We start from the raw sequence: 17437 nt of genomic DNA, 5'->3' as shown, positions 1-17437 counted from the left end.
AATATCTTAATTCACTATTAGAAAATCAAAAATACACAAAGCATTCTAAAATATCTAAAAAGTCAGTAAAATACAATTCTCTTTTTTTGGACAACAGTAAAATACTATTCAAACAAACTATCTAAAATATATTAAAAAGAACTTGCCGAGCCATATATTGACCATTAAAAAAAAACAAAGAAACTGGCACTTATTAATCGTGATAGTTTCTACCCTATAGGCTATACTTACCTAGGCCTATGTTTTGACCCTCCCTTTTGAATGGGTTTTGGTTAAATATTGGTTAAACATTTTTGGTTAAGTTTTTGAGTGTACATATATAATTATTTAATATCTTCAAAGTGCTCTTTTATTTGCTATTAATTTACAATATAATATTTATGGTACTTTAAATATAGTATGATGTTATTTCCCTTGCGAAAAAACAATTTCAGTTACATTCTGGATCCACACTGAACCATATATATAGGAATCGGTTCAATACTTAATTAGGGGATTCTGGTTACTCTTGAACAGGATTGTTTTCATCATCAGAGAACAAATCCTTATCATCGTTAGACTTAGACCCAGAATCCTCGTCACTTGTATCCAAAACAAACATTGGTTGCTTAGGCTTTGGAAGATCCATTTTAGATGTAAGCATTGTCACAACTTGTTTGATGTTCGGTCTGTCCATTGCTTGGTGCTGAACACATAACAAACTTATCTGAACACATCTCATCACTGCTTCAACTGAATCTGACTCAGAATCAGCAATGTCTTGATCAAGTAGTTCTACTCCTCCTGTTTCACTCCATGATTCCCATGCCTGTTACAATGTAAACAAACCATAAACATTAGGAGACCAAGATTTGTCTCAACTTGATTGTAATGAGATTGTTCTGTGTTTCTTACGTGTGCAAGAAGGTTCTTATTTTCTTTTCCATAGCTAAAGCTTGATATCTCTTTTCCACTGATGATCTCCAGCATCAAAACTCCAAAGCTATAAATGTCAGACTTCTCAGAGAATGTTCCTGTCCATGCATACTCAGGAGACATGTATCCCCTGTTCCAATACAATAATGATTTTAGAATAAAAAGAAGTGAAACTTTGATTTCAACATGAGACGAGAGGAGTGATTCTTACAACGTTCCAAATACTCTGCCAGTGCTGTCTTGATTCTGAGTTCCTTGAAACATCCTCGCCAATCCAAAATCTGATATCTTTGGATTCATCTTCTCATCCAAGAGAATGTTGCTGGCCTTAAGATCGCGGTGTACAACTCTGAGGAATGAGTCACGGTGGAGATAAACAAGTCCACGAGCAATACCTTGAATGATATTGAACCTCTTAGGCCAATCAATCTCCAGCTTCTTCTTCAAATCTATAAGATTATCATGTAAGCCTCAGAAGAAACAATGACAAAAGCAGATGCACACATGAAGAAGTAGAGGCTCACCAAAGAGAAAAGTGTCGAGGCTTTTGTTCACCATGAACTCATAAACCAATAGCTTCTCTTCACCTTCAATGCAATATCCTAAAAGTCTGACCAAGTTTCTATGTTGTAGTTTTGAGATGAGTTTTAATTCATTCATGAACTCTTCTGTGCCTTCTACTGAGGTACTAGAAAGACGTTTTATAGCTATCTCTTTTCCATCTTCTAGCTTCCCCTATAAGCATAAAGAGAGTCTCATCTAGTGAACAAGAAAGACAGTAATAATAGAGTTTATTTTATACCTTATAAACTGTTCCAAATCCACCTTGACCGAGTTTATTTGAGATGCTGAAATTATCAGTTGCAGTTTGTATGGTATGCATCTCAAAGAAATTTAAACCTGAGACATCTTGTAACTTCAAACTACTCTTCCAAGAATCTTCTGAAGTCTCCATGGCTACACGAGCTTCACCTACGAGTTACAAGTATCCATCCATGTATTAGTACTTAAGTTTCCAGCATTTGATGATTGGTTCCAAAACTCAAAAACAGAGGAGCTTCAAGAAATAAAGTTTTGGAGTCTCACCATTTTGTTTCAGTCTGTATCTCCAACACCAAAATGCTGCAAGCCCCAAGATTATAAACATGCATAGGCTGATAGCACTAACAACTACGATTTTGATTCGCTTGCTTCCAGCTGAGAGAATCACCAAGAAACTAAACTATAAACCATATTGCTATTGAAAAAATAAACAGAAGAAATAAGATTTGTGTTGTCTATAAGCCTCACCTAACTCAGAACGTGCAAGACGGATGAAAAGAAACTCTCCTTCTTCACTAAACTGAACCATGTCCAAGAGCTCCTTGTTCCACACCAAGCATCCAATTCCTTTGATATAGGAAAAGGCCAAGCAAGAACAGTTGCTAAGACATCCTTTACGGCACTCTTCAGCATCACCAAAGCTTACCAACTCATAAGAATCCGGAGGCTTCATATTAGCAACACGGTAGAATCCATCTGATGTATCTTTTCCCTGGCACGATGATAACTCTGTTCTTCTCACACACCCGCGAGTCCAGTTCCCACTATTCCACTCATCATCTGACTTTGGCACAAACCCTTTCAAGCATTCACACGTTGGAGTACTATTAGTGGACCTGATACACAAGCCATTAGGTCCACATGTACCGTACAGATCACATGAGCTTCTAGGACCTTCAAAATGCTTGATCCAACCAGTGGTGCCACCGTTGCTACGGTGTATATCCAACGACCCATCTGGTGTTAGCTTTATGTATGACACATCAAAGTTTCTCAACGCACAGAAAGTCAAAACTCCTGTGCCGTTGACCACATCTTGGACCATTGTTAATGGATTCACATACGTTTCATCCATCTCTGGTATCCCTGAGAACCTTGTCTCCGCCCAGGGCCCGCTTCTCCAGTAAGGTGATGAGCCTTTCCACACAAGTCCTTGTGGTGGAACTTCAGGAGTAAGCTCCGCTAGAAACTCGCCAGGAGATGGATCTGTGTTGCTTCTCCAAGAAGTCAACACACGCCTCGTGTTGTTAGGTATATCATACATAAGAGAAGACAGAGGAAGCATAGTGTCTGTAAGATGGTCAAAGCTTTGCCATAGATATGTTCCAGTAACGTTATCTACGACCACAAGGTTTCCAGAGTTCGAAAGCTCTGCATGACACTGATTAGATGTGAGGAGAGATTCTTCTCCAGATGACCAGAGAAGTGCTTGTTTCTCATCGAGCAAGATGAGAGTTCCATTACTGCTGATTGTGAGATTTGCGGTGAGGCTAGTTACTGGATTCTCTCTGTTAGCTACCCAAACGTAGACACGAGGAGTGACTCTCTTGAACCAGATTCCAAGATACTGATGGTTCTGAGAGGTGTTAGGACTGAAGAATCCTAGCTCAAAGGATCCATCTGGAGAGCTCAGAGTTTGTCTTATAGACAAAGGAGTAGATGTGGTTATATCTGCAGAGCCATAAGTCCAGAACAAGGTTAACAAAAGCAAGCATGGAAAGTAAAAGGTACTACTCATCTTTGTGTGGTGTCTGCAAGAGATCTTCCTCCAGAGACTTCAATGTATAAATACAAAACTTATTATTTTTTCATATGAATATGAATATGAATATGAATGAAACCTAATAGTTGTTGGTTTGATATTCAAACTACTTTAATTCAAGCATCCAAAATTGACCAAAGAAGCCACACGCCTCTGGCTGCCTATATCACATAATGTTGACTTTATTCTTTTCAATTTTTTTTAATTCTTGGTGGGTGCATGAGTGCCTAAAAAGATCCAAGTGGATTAAGTACAATACTGTACTTTGAATGTTTCAACTGATTAAAAAAAAAGTTAGAAGACATTTATTTACAATTTCAACGAAAAACAGAGCCCTAAAATGATGTATGTTACTTGACTCCTACGAAACATATGATAATTTGCCGTTAAGTGTACGGATTTAGACCCAGTCATGATCATCTGATCACTTATATTTCAATGATAAACGACGGTAACCAGTTAGTTAACTACAAGTGGATCAATCAAAATTCAAATGAATACAACAATGCATAGAATGTTTGACTAACTACACAAGATTTTCAAATTTGTGGTGAATAATAAAATAGTAACAGCCAATCAAAGAGACTTTCTGTGTGTACCTGATTTCAAGATTTTTTTTTGTGGTAAGTTGTAGACTTCACACGAAGCCAAATCTACATTTCAACAAAGATTTTAGGTGTTCCTTGTCAAAAAAAAGCTAAACTCCTCCAAAGCCATTGCAGTAACGTTCGAGAACACAAACTGTTCTCTAATACTTAGATTTGTTCCTTTGAGATAAGGAGTTACGTTGTTTAGCAGTGATATGCTATTATTATCATGGGACATTTTTATGAACTTTGTACTCTAACCAACTCAAGGTTGCAGAAAAAAACGGAACGAACCGAACCATTCATTAAATCAGTTACTAAACCAATTTTCAATGTCTCAAAAAAAAAATCAATAACCCTTGAATCAGTAGATAACCGGATCCAAACTAATCCAAATTTCGCGCAACCAATAGACCATGAACTTGGGACCACCAAAATTTTGAAAATTCATATAGTTGGGACCGTTTGTCTTTCGGCCCTTCAGTTACTGTTTGTTAGGCCCTCTCTCTGTAGTGTTTGTTGGGCTTGGTCCCTGTTGGGCTTTATCCCACTTAATAAACTCCAGTTGAAAAGAAGAAAAAAAGCAGGCGTTTTCAAAAACCACACATTGTCAATCAGTGAGAGGATACGTAATTAAATAGAGAATTATTAACAACAAAGCTGGCATTATCGTCTCATTGATCGACACCTAACAGGCAGTGACGTTTAGTCGATTACTAAAAGAAGATGAAATGACTCTCACAGGTGAAAAAAGTCGCAAAGGATGTGCCAATATGGTCAGTCAAACGTACGAAGACCGCCGTTAATAGAAAAAGATTATAATTATGCATCTAGAATAATTATCTTTAGAATTAGAACAGTGCCACTTGACTTGATCCCTTCGCCGTAACAATATTTGGACTTGTCTCCTGATAATTTAATGCTCATGACACCATCACAACGCATTTTTAACTCAAAACTCTATGCTTCTTAAATGCTACGTTCAGTGCTAGAATCTTACCATATTTAGCTCTGTTTTGTTTGGTTCCGTTTTAGTAAAGATATTGAGAAAAGCAAAGTTATTATCCAAAGAGAGCATGAGTCCTTTAGTTCTTGCACTCGCTTTCTTGCTGTCAAGTGTCTGTCTTGCTCAGGAAAGTGCTTTCTTCTCCGGAAACCTCAGTGACTCTGACACGATCGTTTCCAGCCTTGGCACGTTCCGGTTCGGTTTCTTCACCCCTGTTAACTCCACAAGCCGGTACGCGGGTATATGGTACAACAACATTCCTGTACAAACTGTGATATGGGTTGCTAATAAAGATACCCCCATCAACGACTCCTCTGGAGCTATCTCTGTGTCGGAAGATGGAAACCTCGTTGTCATGGATGGCCAGAGACGTGTCCTATGGTCAACCAACATCTCTACTCAAGCCCGTTCCAACTCTACTGTCGTCGCTGAGCTTATGGATACAGGGAACCTCGTGCTGAAAGATGACAACAGCGAAACGACTCTCTGGGAGAGTTTCAGGCACCCTACTCAGAGCCGTGCTCACCTTGTTATTTTTAAGGCATTGGCCTCAGGCCCCTCTCATATCAATACAATTTGGGGCCCCCATATTCATAAATAATAATACAATCAAAATGATAATATGATCAATGAAAAACATACTAGCTTTAATATTTTTAATAATAAAATCATTTCTGTTTAGTTGTTGTGGACATTAATTTATTTTTCTTTTTATTTTATATGTCAAAATACTTTTTCCATATAGAGTTTGAGTTTATATTTATAAATTTTCAGTAGTAGCCAAAATATATCATTTACAGTTAATCTTCATAAGATTAATTTTTTCTTAAACATAATGTCAAAATCATTTAAAAGTTATTTCTGGTTCATAATAAAATAATAATACTATTGTTTGAGATAAATTAAATCATTTTTGCCTCAGGCCCCTAATAGCCTTTGCACGGCACTGACCCTACTGATTCTTGGTTACCGAACATGGTTGTCGGGACAAACGCAAGAGCCTCAGGAGAGAACATCACGATAACTTCATGGAAAAGCCCTTCGGATCCTTCTCCAGGGAGCTACACCGCTGCACTCGTTCTCGCTGCGTATCCTGAGCTATTCATCATGAACAAGGATGATAATAACGCTACCGTGTGGCGCAGTGGTCCTTGGAACGGCCAGATGTTTAATGGTCTACCAGATGTGGAACCAGGAGTCATATTCCTTTTCAGATTCACGGTTAACGATGACACCAATGGATCAGTCACCATGTCGTATGCTAATGACTCCACTTTGAGATACTTGTACATGGACTACAGAGGATCTGTGATCAGGAGGGACTGGAGTGAAGCTAGGAGAAACTGGACGGTGGGGTTACAAGTTCCAGCAAGCGAGTGTGATATCTACAGAAGATGTGGTCCGTTCACTACTTGCAACCCACGGAAGACCCCGCCGTGTTCTTGCATCAAAGGGTTTACGCCAAGGAGCCTCATAGAGTGGAACACTGGAAACTGGAGTGGTGGATGCATAAGAAGGACACCGTTGCAGTGTGAGAGACAGAACAATAACGGAAGTGCTGATGGGTTTACAAGGCTAAGGAGAATGAAGCTGCCTGACTTTGCAATAAGATCAGAAGCTAGTGAACCAGAGTGTTTAAGGACTTGTTTGCGGATATGTTCTTGTATAGCTTGTGCTCATGGGTTAGGTTATGGTTGCATGATTTGGAATGGGAGCTTAGTTGATTCACAGGAGTTGCCTGCTGGTGGAATGGATCTTTATATCCGTCTTGCTCATTCAGAAATCAGTTAAGTTATTACTACTCCTTAACTCTTACTTAACATGCAGATTTACTAATTTTCTTTATGTCTTGCTTACTCTCTACTAGAAACTCCGGATAGACGACCGGTTATAGTTGGTTCATCATTGGCTGGAGGTATACTTGTTGTGGCAGCTTGTGGTCTCTTGGCAAGACAGCTTGTAATGAAGAGAAGAGGTCTGAGTTTAACTAAACTGTGTTTTATTCTTGTAAGCATTGGACATTTTGGTTTTAATAGTATCTGTGATTGGTCCTCAGCGAGGAAGAAAGGAAGAGATGCAGAGCAGATTTTTAACAGAGTAGAGGCTTTAGCTGGTGGTGATAAAGCAAAGTTGAAAGAGCTACCATTGTTTGAGTTTCAAGTGTTAGCTGCAGCAACCAATAATTTCTCTCTGAGAAATAAGCTCGGACAAGGCGGCTTTGGTCCTGTTTACAAAGTAAGTATCACTTTTAACCTAAAGAGTTGTGGCAACAAGTATTTATGTCTACTAAAAAATTTTTGCAGGGGAAATTGCAAGAAGGGCAAGAGATTGCTGTGAAGAGACTGTCAAGAGCGTCTGGACAAGGGCTTGAGGAGCTTGTTAACGAAATGGTTGTGATTTCTAAGTTGCAACACCGGAACCTGGTGAAGTTACTTGGTTGCTGCATTGCAGGAGATGAAAGGATGTTAGTCTATGAGTTCATGCCCAAGAAAAGCTTAGACTATTATCTATTTAGTAAGTGTTCACTAAATTGTGTGTTTGAAACCTCTGTTCCAATATTAACAGAAGTTACTGTGTTGTTCAGACCCGGCAAAGGCCAGACTTCTTGCTTGGGAGACACGGTTTAACATAATCAATGGAATATGTAGAGGTCTTCTGTACGTTCACAGAGATTCTAGGCTGAGAATCATCCACAGAGATCTAAAAGCTAGCAACATCTTGTTAGATGAGAATCTGGTTCCCAAGATATCTGATTTCGGTTTGGCTAGGATATTCCCAGGGAATAAAGATGAAGCAAACACAAGAAGGGTCGTTGGAACATAGTAAGTTACCATATGTTACTCCTTATTCTCTATAAAGACAGTACTAAACCAACCGGTACTCTATTCTAAGTTTCTAACCATCTGTGATATGTTACACCTTCTCCATAAAGACAGTACATGTATCTTGCAGCGGCTATATGTCACCAGAATATGCAATGGGAGGACTGTTTTCGGAGAAGTCTGATGTTTTCAGCTTAGGAGTGATACTCTTGGAGATTGTCAGTGGAAGAAGAAACTCAAATTCAACTCTTTTGGCTTATGTAAGTCTCTCTCAACTCTACTAAAGTGCTATAACTATCTTTAGATTATTCTGAGCTTCTCTGTTTTTTTATAGGCTTGGTCAATCTGGAACGAAGGGGAGATTACTGAACTGGTAGATCCTGTGATCTTTGACCAAGTCTTTGAGAAAGAAATAAAGAAATGCGTTCACATTGCGCTTTTGTGTGTGCAAGAATCTGCTAACGATAGGCCAAGTGTTGCTACAATGTGTTCAATGCTCAGCAGCGAGACTGTAGACATTCCAGAAGCGAAACAGCCTGCTTTTATATCAACGAACATTCCTGCTCCAGAATAGGGGTGGGCAATCGGGTGACCAATCGGGTTCGGTTCGGTTCTAATCGGGTTTCGGGTTTTCGGGTTTAGGAAAATCAGCCCCATTCGGGTATTGTAAAAGTTCGGTTCGGTCTCGGTTCGGGTTTTGTCGGGTTCGGGTCGGATTTGGTAACACATCCTAAACCCGGTAGAACCCGTTTCATATTCGGGTTTCGGTTTTAAACCGGGTTTCGGGTATCCAAATACCTATACGATACCAGAAAGTACTAATAAAACCCGTTATAATCTTGACAATGCATATGTGATACGTCCCTGCTTACCTTATAATGTCTATGTTTCTTTTACAATGCTTACAAACGTGAATGAATATAAAAATAACAATGAAATAACAAAATGAAAGCAAATCTCTTAACTTTTATTAAAATTCAACGTAGTGCATAAGCAACAAAGATAAAAAACCAACACCAAAACCTTAAAAGCAATTGTCAAAGCTCAGAGAATGCATATCTCAAATGAAAAAGAAATAAAAACCAACATGGAAATGAAACAAAACGATCTTCAGCAGCTTCAGTCTTCGAGTCTCACCTTCTCAAACTCTGCAAAGCATCAAAGATCATCAAAGGCATAGTTAAAACGTGGACAAACATGTGAAATGTTAAAAGTACTAAGTCTGAAAGTTAAGTGTACCTTTCTCAAAGACCAAAGATCGTCAGCAGCTTCAGTCTTCAAGGCTCACATTCTCGAACTCTGCAAAGCATCAAAGATACACAAAAGTGTAGTTAAAACGTGGACAGACATTTCAAACCGAAAAAGAAGTAAGACTGAATAGGTATACCTTTCTCAAGCTCATCTAGCATCTCAACTTCAGCTAGAATCTGCTCATTAGTTTGGACTTTTTCAGAGCACTTGATATCAGCTTTCATCCATTGCTCACTACACATCAGCACTTCTATCATGTAGTGAGTTAGACAGCTCCTATATGGCTCCAAGATTCTACCACTTGTGCTAAAAGCACTTTCTGAAGCCACAGATGAAACCTGCATTGCAAGCAAGTCCCTCGCCATCTCTGCCAACACTGGAAACTTGATTCTGTGCACCTTCCACCAACCGAGAATATCAAACTCAAATCCCATCATAAGCCTCTGGTTCTCAACAGGTTCCTTCAAGTACATTTCCAGCTCATCCCTTGCCTCATGTTCTGTTTCAGCAACAAGTTCCTTGTAGACAGAATCCATCCTCTCATAACCGAAGTCCTCAACAACTAGCTTCAACCTCTCCATTTGCTCTTGAGCCTCCTGAACACTAGTAGATGATGATGATGTCGCTTGCTTTGTCTGAGAGGACTGAGTACTTGCACCTTTGAAACGGCTTGAATACTCCTTGAACATGCTTGTTAGGAGATCAAGAACAGAGTCACTCATTTCTTTAGACTCACTGCTATCCTTCCCATACAACTTGTCAAAGCACAAGTTTGCGAAGCTCATCTTCTTCCTCGGGTCGATTATTGATGCCATGATCAACATCCTGTTCACATTCTTCATGCCATCCCAGTACTTCAGAAACTTGTTCAACATATCTTCAGCTTTCAACTTCAAATCCGGGTCTAAGTTGTTCGCCAATGCTGTGAGATTCCTCTCAATAGTCACTATCTCACCGTAGCATTTGTAGGAGTTGACTTTCGAGGAAGCTGAGACAACCAACGTGCTGTTGTAGAATATCACTAGAAACCTCTTAAGCTTCTCCACGGCATTCCAATCAATGAGATCAGGCGGTCCTTGCCTCTTCACGCCATTCTCTACTTCTAAAAAGTAGTCGTTATACAACCTGTCCTCCGCTTCCATCTTATCAAAGGCTACTCTAAACTGTAAAGCTCTAGAGAGCATGAGAAAGGTAGAGTTCCACCTAGTCTTAACATCTAAGGGCAGGCTACCTCGTGTCATCTTCCCAGTGGTGACCTTCTGCTCAAATGAATTCAACCTAATGGTTGAAGAACGCACGTACTGGACTGCATTCCGGATAGCCATAACGTTTTTCCCTAAATCACCTAGACCCTCCTTAGCTATCAGATTGATAATGTGAGCACAGCACCTCATATGCAGAAAGTTTCCATCTAAAACAAATGCATCAGGCGACACTTCACTAAACAGCCTATGGAATCTCCTAATAGCTGAGGTATTAGCAGTGGCATTGTCTACCGTAATAGAGAACAATTTCTCAATTCCCCAGTCAGCAAGGCACTCGAGAAGAACAGTAGAGATCGTCTGACCTTTATGATCCATGACGACTTTGAATCCGAGAATGATTTTCTTCAACTGCCATGTTGGGTCAACAAAGTGTGCTGTTACAACCATGTAACTTGCACCTGCCATAAAAAAAATGTATTAAAATCCTATAATGACTTTCAGAAATTAAAAAAAAAATTGTTTTTGAATGTAGAAGGATTTTCAGATATTAAAAATAACTCTTACCTGTCACTTGAGAAACCCAAATGTCAGTGGTGAGTGAAACTCGTTGCTGGTTAGTGTACAACCATCTCTTCAGCGCCTCCTTCTTCTGCACAAACATCTGCACAATATCTCTAGTAGCACTTCTTCTTGAGTGGGGCTTGTACAGGTTCACCTTCATGGAAATGCAAAACAAGTACCATTAGTTTCAGAAATATACAAAAGAAATAACAATGAAGATATACAATGTTTTACCTTGTTGCAGAAGTGTTTCCAGCCTGTACTTTCTGTGAAAGAAAGAGGCAACTCAGATAACACCAGTAACTCATTTGAGGCTTCTCTGAAAACCGCCTCGGACACCTTTGAGGATTTCAAATTGCCTTCATCATCGATCCTAGTTTGATTCTTCCCTTGGCTGATTACGTGGGCTTGGTACTCTCTGCAGATTAACAAGTGCTTCTGGAGATTGGATGTTCCTGATTTGGTTTGACATGAGAAAATCTTCTGGCAGTAGTGACAAATGCACTTGTCACGGCTCTCCTTTGTTCTCGTGTAGTGTTTCCACACACCAGACCTCGGCACAACAACTTTGGGCACCTTAGTTGCCCGAGAACTCTCTCCACACTCTGTGTCCGCTTCCTTCCTCTTCCCAGACCTATCAATGGTTTGACAGTCCACATGATCAACTTCACAATCTTTGTCTGCTCCATTGTTTTGTTGAGTTTTAGAAGAAGCTGAATCCATCTACAAGCAATAAAGCAGAAGCAAGTATTAGGACATGAAACACTGACACAATACAAATATAGAAAAATAAATCATCACTCAAACAATAGACGTGAACAACATTTAACAAGACTAACTATTTAAATTAAAGAACAGTAGCAAACATATTCCAAAAATAATTAACGGTTGCAAGCTTCTAAAACAGAACAAAGATATAGAAAAATAAGTTGACAATTATCAAAGAGCCTAATTGAAACCACGAACTAAAACAGAACAGCCATAAGACAATCTGTAATGAACGGTTGAAAGTTTCTAAAACAGAATAATCATATACAAAAAAGAGTTGACAATTATCAAAGAGCCTCATTCAATCAACGAACAAAAACAGAACAGCCTTAAGGCCGTATGTAATCGTTACGAGCAAAACAGTTGATAATTGTCAAGTTGATCAAAAACAAAACACTTGATAATTGCCATGGACAAAAACAGAACATACATAAGATAATTATGTCTGTTCTTGTCTAACAATTTAAAAGAGAAAACCGATATACTTGAAATACAAAGCCACTTACAAAACCGAAACAAAAGAAGTTAATACTAACTAATTGAAGTGCAAAGAAGCAAGAAACCTACCTCTGCGAGTGCTATTGAGGTAGGAGATGAATACTTGTTTGATCGACTTCTTTCTCCATCTCATAGGCTTATATAAGAAACAATATTCTAGGGTTCACGATTTGCAGAAAGTAGATACGAAGAGGATTGGATTAAGGAAACGATTTCGGGTATCGGGATTTAGGGAGAACAAGATTTTTCGAGAGAGAAAGTTGAGATCTTTAGAATATTTTGGATATCAAATCCCTAATCGAAAGAGGGGAAATGGGGAAAGTAGTGTCTTAGGGTTATTTGGTCGGGTATACTCAAAACCCGAATGGATCCCGGGTTTTAACCCGAACCGGTCCAAACCCCATTATACCAAAAATTCAGCCCCAATCGGTTTTTTTACAAGATCCGAACCCGATCCGACCCGGTTTTATCGGTGTGGGTTCGGTTCGGGTTATCGGGTCCGGATTATATGCCCACCCCTACTCCAGAAGCTGAGTCTTCCGAGAACAGTGAACCTAAAGCCTCCATCAACAATGTCACCATCACTGATGTTTCAGGACGTTAGAACCCTCAGAAACAAAACATATATGTTTATTAGAGATACATCATCCATCTCTGTAGATGGTTAAGGTCTCAAACATGTAGTATTGTAAAAGTGTTTATTGTGATATAACAAATTGTACGATCATTGAGATGATTCTCCAGCTCTAAGGAGCTTCTCTGTTTTTATAGGCTTTGGTCAATGTGGAACGAGATCCTTTGATTTTTGACAAAGTCTTTGGAAAAGAAATAAGGAAATGCGTTTTGTGTGTGCAAGAATCTACTAACTATAGGCCAAGTGTTGCTACAATGTGCTCGATGCTCAGCAGCGAGATTGTAGAAACACTCCAGAACCGAAACAGCTTGCTTTTATGTCAAGGAACGTTTAAAGCCTCTATCAACAACATCACCATCACTGAGGTCTAGCAGGACGTTAGAATCAAAATGTATGTTTAAATTTTAGGAACCCTTATTATAAGGGTGGCCAGAATACATTATCCATCTTTATAGATGGTTAAGGTCTGATACATGATACATGTAGTAGTGTAAAAGTGCTTATGGCAATATATCAATTGCAGGACATGAAAATGTGTAAATCAAGAATCTCCGTCTCTTTAAGCGTTTGCTGGTCGTTTAGGAGGAAGTTCCACGGATGCACTTTCATGTGCAGTAGAATGATGTGTGGAAGATTCAGCTGCTTTATGTTGAGACTCAGGATCATAAAACTGATAGTGGTCATGATGATTGGGAGAAGGAGGATTAGGATAACTTTCAACGCTTCTGTGGTTGAAATTGTGAAGAAGATGGATAGGAGATGAGCCATGAGTTGGTGTAGTTGGACAGCTAGGGTGAGGTGTGTTTGATTCAGAGCGTCTTCCGTGTTGTGTCTCCTCCTGTGCTTTGTGATGCCACTTCTTTAGCATCTTGGATACTCTTCCGTTGAATACCGTTGGCTTCATCTTAGTACCCATCTACACACATTTCATCAAACACAATGTCAGAAAGAAAAAAAACAAAGAACATATCGAAAATCCTGAATGGATTTCACTAAAAGTATTCCTTTTTATTACCTGAGTGACAAGAGCATAGAGTGGAAGAGTCACATAGCTGCAAAGTATCTGTACAACAAGCCTGCAAGTTGTTGCTTTCGTCAATTAAATAACGGTTTTTTCCCGCCTATTTTTCAGGAATAACTGTCATGGTAATTGTTATCTTACCCAAGTACAATTCTTATGGCTATATCTTGAGGTTTTTTGTGGAAACAATTACTGAGACCGAATTCATACTGCAAATACCAAAAATTAATGATATAAGAAACAGTATGGCTCAAAATGTTTTTTGGAAAAAGTGAGATGAATCTCTTACAGAACTCCATGCAAAGAAAGCAAGTTGAAATGCATTCTGCAAAGTGAATGGATTTTAGTACTCATAGGTTTATTATCAAGGAGAAAGAAAAACCAAAAGAGGATAAACCGGGTGGTGAATCGTACCGTGAAAAGAACCAAATGGATAAGGAAAAGTATGTAGCCAGGTTGGTCAAACCAGAAGAGATCATCACCAGGCTGAACCAGAGGGGCACCTCTTACCACATCGCCTTTGTCTTGGATTCTTAAACCCAGTTTGGTTATAATCACTTGAAGCTTTGTTCCAACTATTAGAACCACCTACAGATTACATTAATTTGTTTTAGAGAAAGACGGTAAGTGAGAAACCATTTATCGGTTCAATAGTTTGTGGTTCTTACTATCAGAGGAATGAATGGTAACCAGAGGTAAGAATGTAGTCCTGTTTTAAATAAAAACTAATGTCAGGTTTGTGATGTAGAGATATTGTGTGTTTGAGAAGTAAGCAACGAAAGTTACCATCTAAGTTGGTCAATAGGAATAGCACAGTTACAAACCAGATGACGGGACTGCATAAAGTTAGCAAAATTTTAGACAAAAAATTCCAAGTTGGGCTATAAGAAGCAATCTAGTAGATAGATCCAAACCTGATCTCGACAACGGTTTTGAAGTCTTTTTCTAATGATCTCTGAATATAGTTGCAGAAATCATATGGCATTTTTTCGCTCCCGCTCCCAGGAGCAAATCGCGCCTAAACACAAAAATGTAATTTATACTACTTATAATCTCTTCCAATGTGGGACATTGTCCCTAGTTAGTTATATCACTTTCTTTAGAGACAACTATTAGGAGTGTTATAACTAAGTTTGTTATGGTGGTTACTGATGGTTGTACTATTAAAAGTGTACACATTCTTTTAGCTCTTTTCGGTTTTGCATTTTTCATGTTATACGTCTGATAATAACTGTTCTACTTAGCAGTAGATAAAGAAAAGAAAAAGATAAGTTATATAAATTCCCTACCGTGATGAAACCATGCCGCAAAGTCAAGTAATCAACTTTGGTGACAGATCCAAAGAACTGTCTGAAAAAACAAACAGTCCAGAGCGTAACACTAGTCTTGCTCCAGGCATTGAGATGTCTTCGTCCGAAAGTTGTGTCTCTCGCAAACCTGAACCTCTCAGGGTCTGCATAATAATAAGAATGCATTCATCCTAAAACTTCCTACGTACAACTTCGGTCTTTAAATCTCTTATTTAATAAAACATACCGTTGGAATATTGATATTCTATTGTCTTCGTCTCGTCCTCCCACTTCTCCCACTTCCTCATCTGCAATACTCAAGAAACAAGACCAATACAATATTTTTTTTATTTTCAAGTCACTGAAGAACACACAAGAAAAGTAGCTACCTTGGTCTTTCCCAAAGCATAAGTAACAATGCAGTAGATAACATGAACCAATGCGAGCACGAAAATGAATATATGCAGCTGGTGGATTCCGTAAGCAGATACAAAAGGCACTTTCCCCTGAGATAACCCATCAGTCAAAATTAGAGAGGATGATTAACAGGCATAGGGTCGTTTGAATATACATATTTACCTTTGGGCATTCGTTGTAACCTTTGGTGGCTAAACTTCTTCTAGGGATGTAAGATTCAGCTAACTCAAGGAGAAGTTTTCCAGTGGATTTTTGTTTATCGGCTTCTTTTTTAGCCATTTCCGCTTCTTTTTTAGCTATTTCCGCAGCGCTGCAAGGACGCATTGATGATGCAACGCTTTTTGGAATGCAGAAACTTGAGATTGGTGTTTGTGCTACTGTTAAGAGTAGTGATATGAATCCCAACAGCATAAGCTCTGATTACAATAACAAAATAAATTTATGTTAAAATAAAAATACGCTGGGTAGCTAAATATTTTTTTAGGGGGGGGTGGTCAATTAGTCTTATAATTAACCATAATATAATCAGTACTAAAGCTTATAGAATTTCTATATAAAAATTGTATAATTTAACCAACACAATGAATCATTTATGTCAAAATGTTATAAAGCAAATATGGTGAAAATGGTGAAAAATATGTAACTGAAAGTAAAATAAAAATAAAATAGGTAGAATAATACTTCCTCTGTTTTTTTTGTATGATGTTTTAGCATAAAACATAAATATAAAAAAAATTCTTAAAAGCAATTGACTACAGCAAAAAAAAGTAATTAATCATTGCTGTTCTGAACAAATAAAACAAAAACTATACATTAATTTTAATATTTTAATCAGTTAATTTAACAGTTTAACATAAAAGTTTCAAAACATCATACAAATTGAAACAAAAATATTTTCTAAAACATCATACAAAAAGAAGCGGAGGGAGTATCACTTTATTTTTGTTGAATTATAATGTTTTATTGCTCATAGTTTCTCTTCAATTGCTCAAAAACAAAAAAGTTAATTTCTCTTCAATTTTTACCAGCTTTAACTTTTTCAAGAGCTTCATAAAGATTCCCCTTGTGCTTCTTTTTGAGCCACTGCCATTAAAAAGGAAAAACAGAAAGAGCATATAGAGTTATAAGAGAAGAGGACTGAAACAGAGCTGGAAAAGGAAGAAGAAGTAATAAAAACAAAGTGACAACTAACGCAGAAACAGAGTAGGAAGCAGAACAAGAACATGAAACATGATTAATGAGCAAGAAGAAGATCTAAACGATGGGGACTTACGGTTCCAAATTTGTGAATCAAATGTTCAATAACAAGCGAAATGACTATTAAGACGAAGCAGACCACAGCGACTGCCCACGTAGAGGTCTCCTCTAAAGTCTTCTCATATTCCTTACCTGCCATTAGAGTTTCTTGTTCTTCTTTTGATCTCAAGTTTAGTTAATTAGTACGCTACGAAATTGTCATTATATAAGAGGAAACATGAGTAAAGAAGTAGATGAAGATAAGATCCGCAACGAGAGATTGTAATCTAATTCGGCGTCTCTTTTAGAGCCTTAATTCAACCCTATTAATTACTCCCTCATGTGATGATTTCTCAGTTACTAATAACTATCCTCCTCTTTCTTCTTTGGTTCTTATTTAATATTGTGGGTCAATCATGTTTTGCTTTCATTTCACTTAAGATATTTTTATATGACATCTTCAATAGGTATGACTCTCCAGCACACGACCATAAGGAACGATTTTGTTTGCAACATCCTAAAATTTCCTATAAACTTTCCATCATAACATTTTCAAAAAAAAATTAATGTCTTGAGAATCGCATTCCAAACTTGATGTAAAAACCTTTAAGTCTTTGATCATTAGGCCAATGAACTTGAAGAT

At 38.1% G+C, this 17437-nt stretch overlaps 3 protein-coding genes across 3 annotated transcripts; 1 reads left to right on the top strand and 2 right to left on the bottom strand.

Moving 5' to 3' along the window:
* Window positions 1-395: 395 nt before the first annotated feature.
* On the bottom strand, window positions 396-3551 carry LOC108818781 (G-type lectin S-receptor-like serine/threonine-protein kinase At1g61360). Its single transcript, XM_018591715.2, has 7 exons — window positions 2206-3551; window positions 2002-2112; window positions 1718-1887; window positions 1440-1650; window positions 1127-1364; window positions 895-1045; window positions 396-808 (listed from the first exon to the last, which is right to left on the bottom strand). The coding sequence occupies exons 1-7, from the start codon at window positions 3473-3475 to the stop codon at window positions 503-505; spliced, it is 2457 nt and encodes an 818-aa protein (XP_018447217.1). The 5' UTR covers window positions 3476-3551; the 3' UTR covers window positions 396-502.
* A 1529-nt stretch (window positions 3552-5080) lies between these two features.
* On the top strand, window positions 5081-12801 carry LOC108822241 (G-type lectin S-receptor-like serine/threonine-protein kinase At1g11300). The gene is made up of 9 exons (XM_018595271.2): window positions 5081-5595; window positions 6042-6878; window positions 6960-7067; window positions 7149-7327; window positions 7396-7606; window positions 7677-7914; window positions 8045-8174; window positions 8249-8471; window positions 12716-12801. The coding sequence occupies exons 1-9, from the start codon at window positions 5163-5165 to the stop codon at window positions 12799-12801; spliced, it is 2445 nt and encodes an 814-aa protein (XP_018450773.1). The 5' UTR covers window positions 5081-5162.
* Window positions 12802-13209: 408 nt separating this feature from the next.
* On the bottom strand, window positions 13210-17197 carry LOC108822243 (MLO-like protein 2). The gene is made up of 14 exons (XM_018595273.2): window positions 16832-17197; window positions 16584-16641; window positions 15721-15974; window positions 15531-15647; window positions 15389-15449; window positions 15142-15305; window positions 14767-14870; window positions 14639-14688; window positions 14521-14561; window positions 14267-14440; window positions 14142-14177; window positions 13994-14061; window positions 13847-13907; window positions 13210-13747 (listed from the first exon to the last, which is right to left on the bottom strand). The coding sequence occupies exons 1-14, from the start codon at window positions 16952-16954 to the stop codon at window positions 13391-13393; spliced, it is 1668 nt and encodes a 555-aa protein (XP_018450775.1). The 5' UTR covers window positions 16955-17197; the 3' UTR covers window positions 13210-13390.
* Between the last annotated feature and the right edge of the window lie 240 nt (window positions 17198-17437).

Source organism: Raphanus sativus, chromosome 4 (genome assembly GCF_000801105.2).
Source record: "Raphanus sativus cultivar WK10039 chromosome 4, ASM80110v3, whole genome shotgun sequence".
NCBI lineage: Eukaryota > Viridiplantae > Streptophyta > Magnoliopsida > Brassicales > Brassicaceae > Raphanus > Raphanus sativus.
This window is presented reverse-complemented; position numbering and strand designations above follow the sequence as displayed.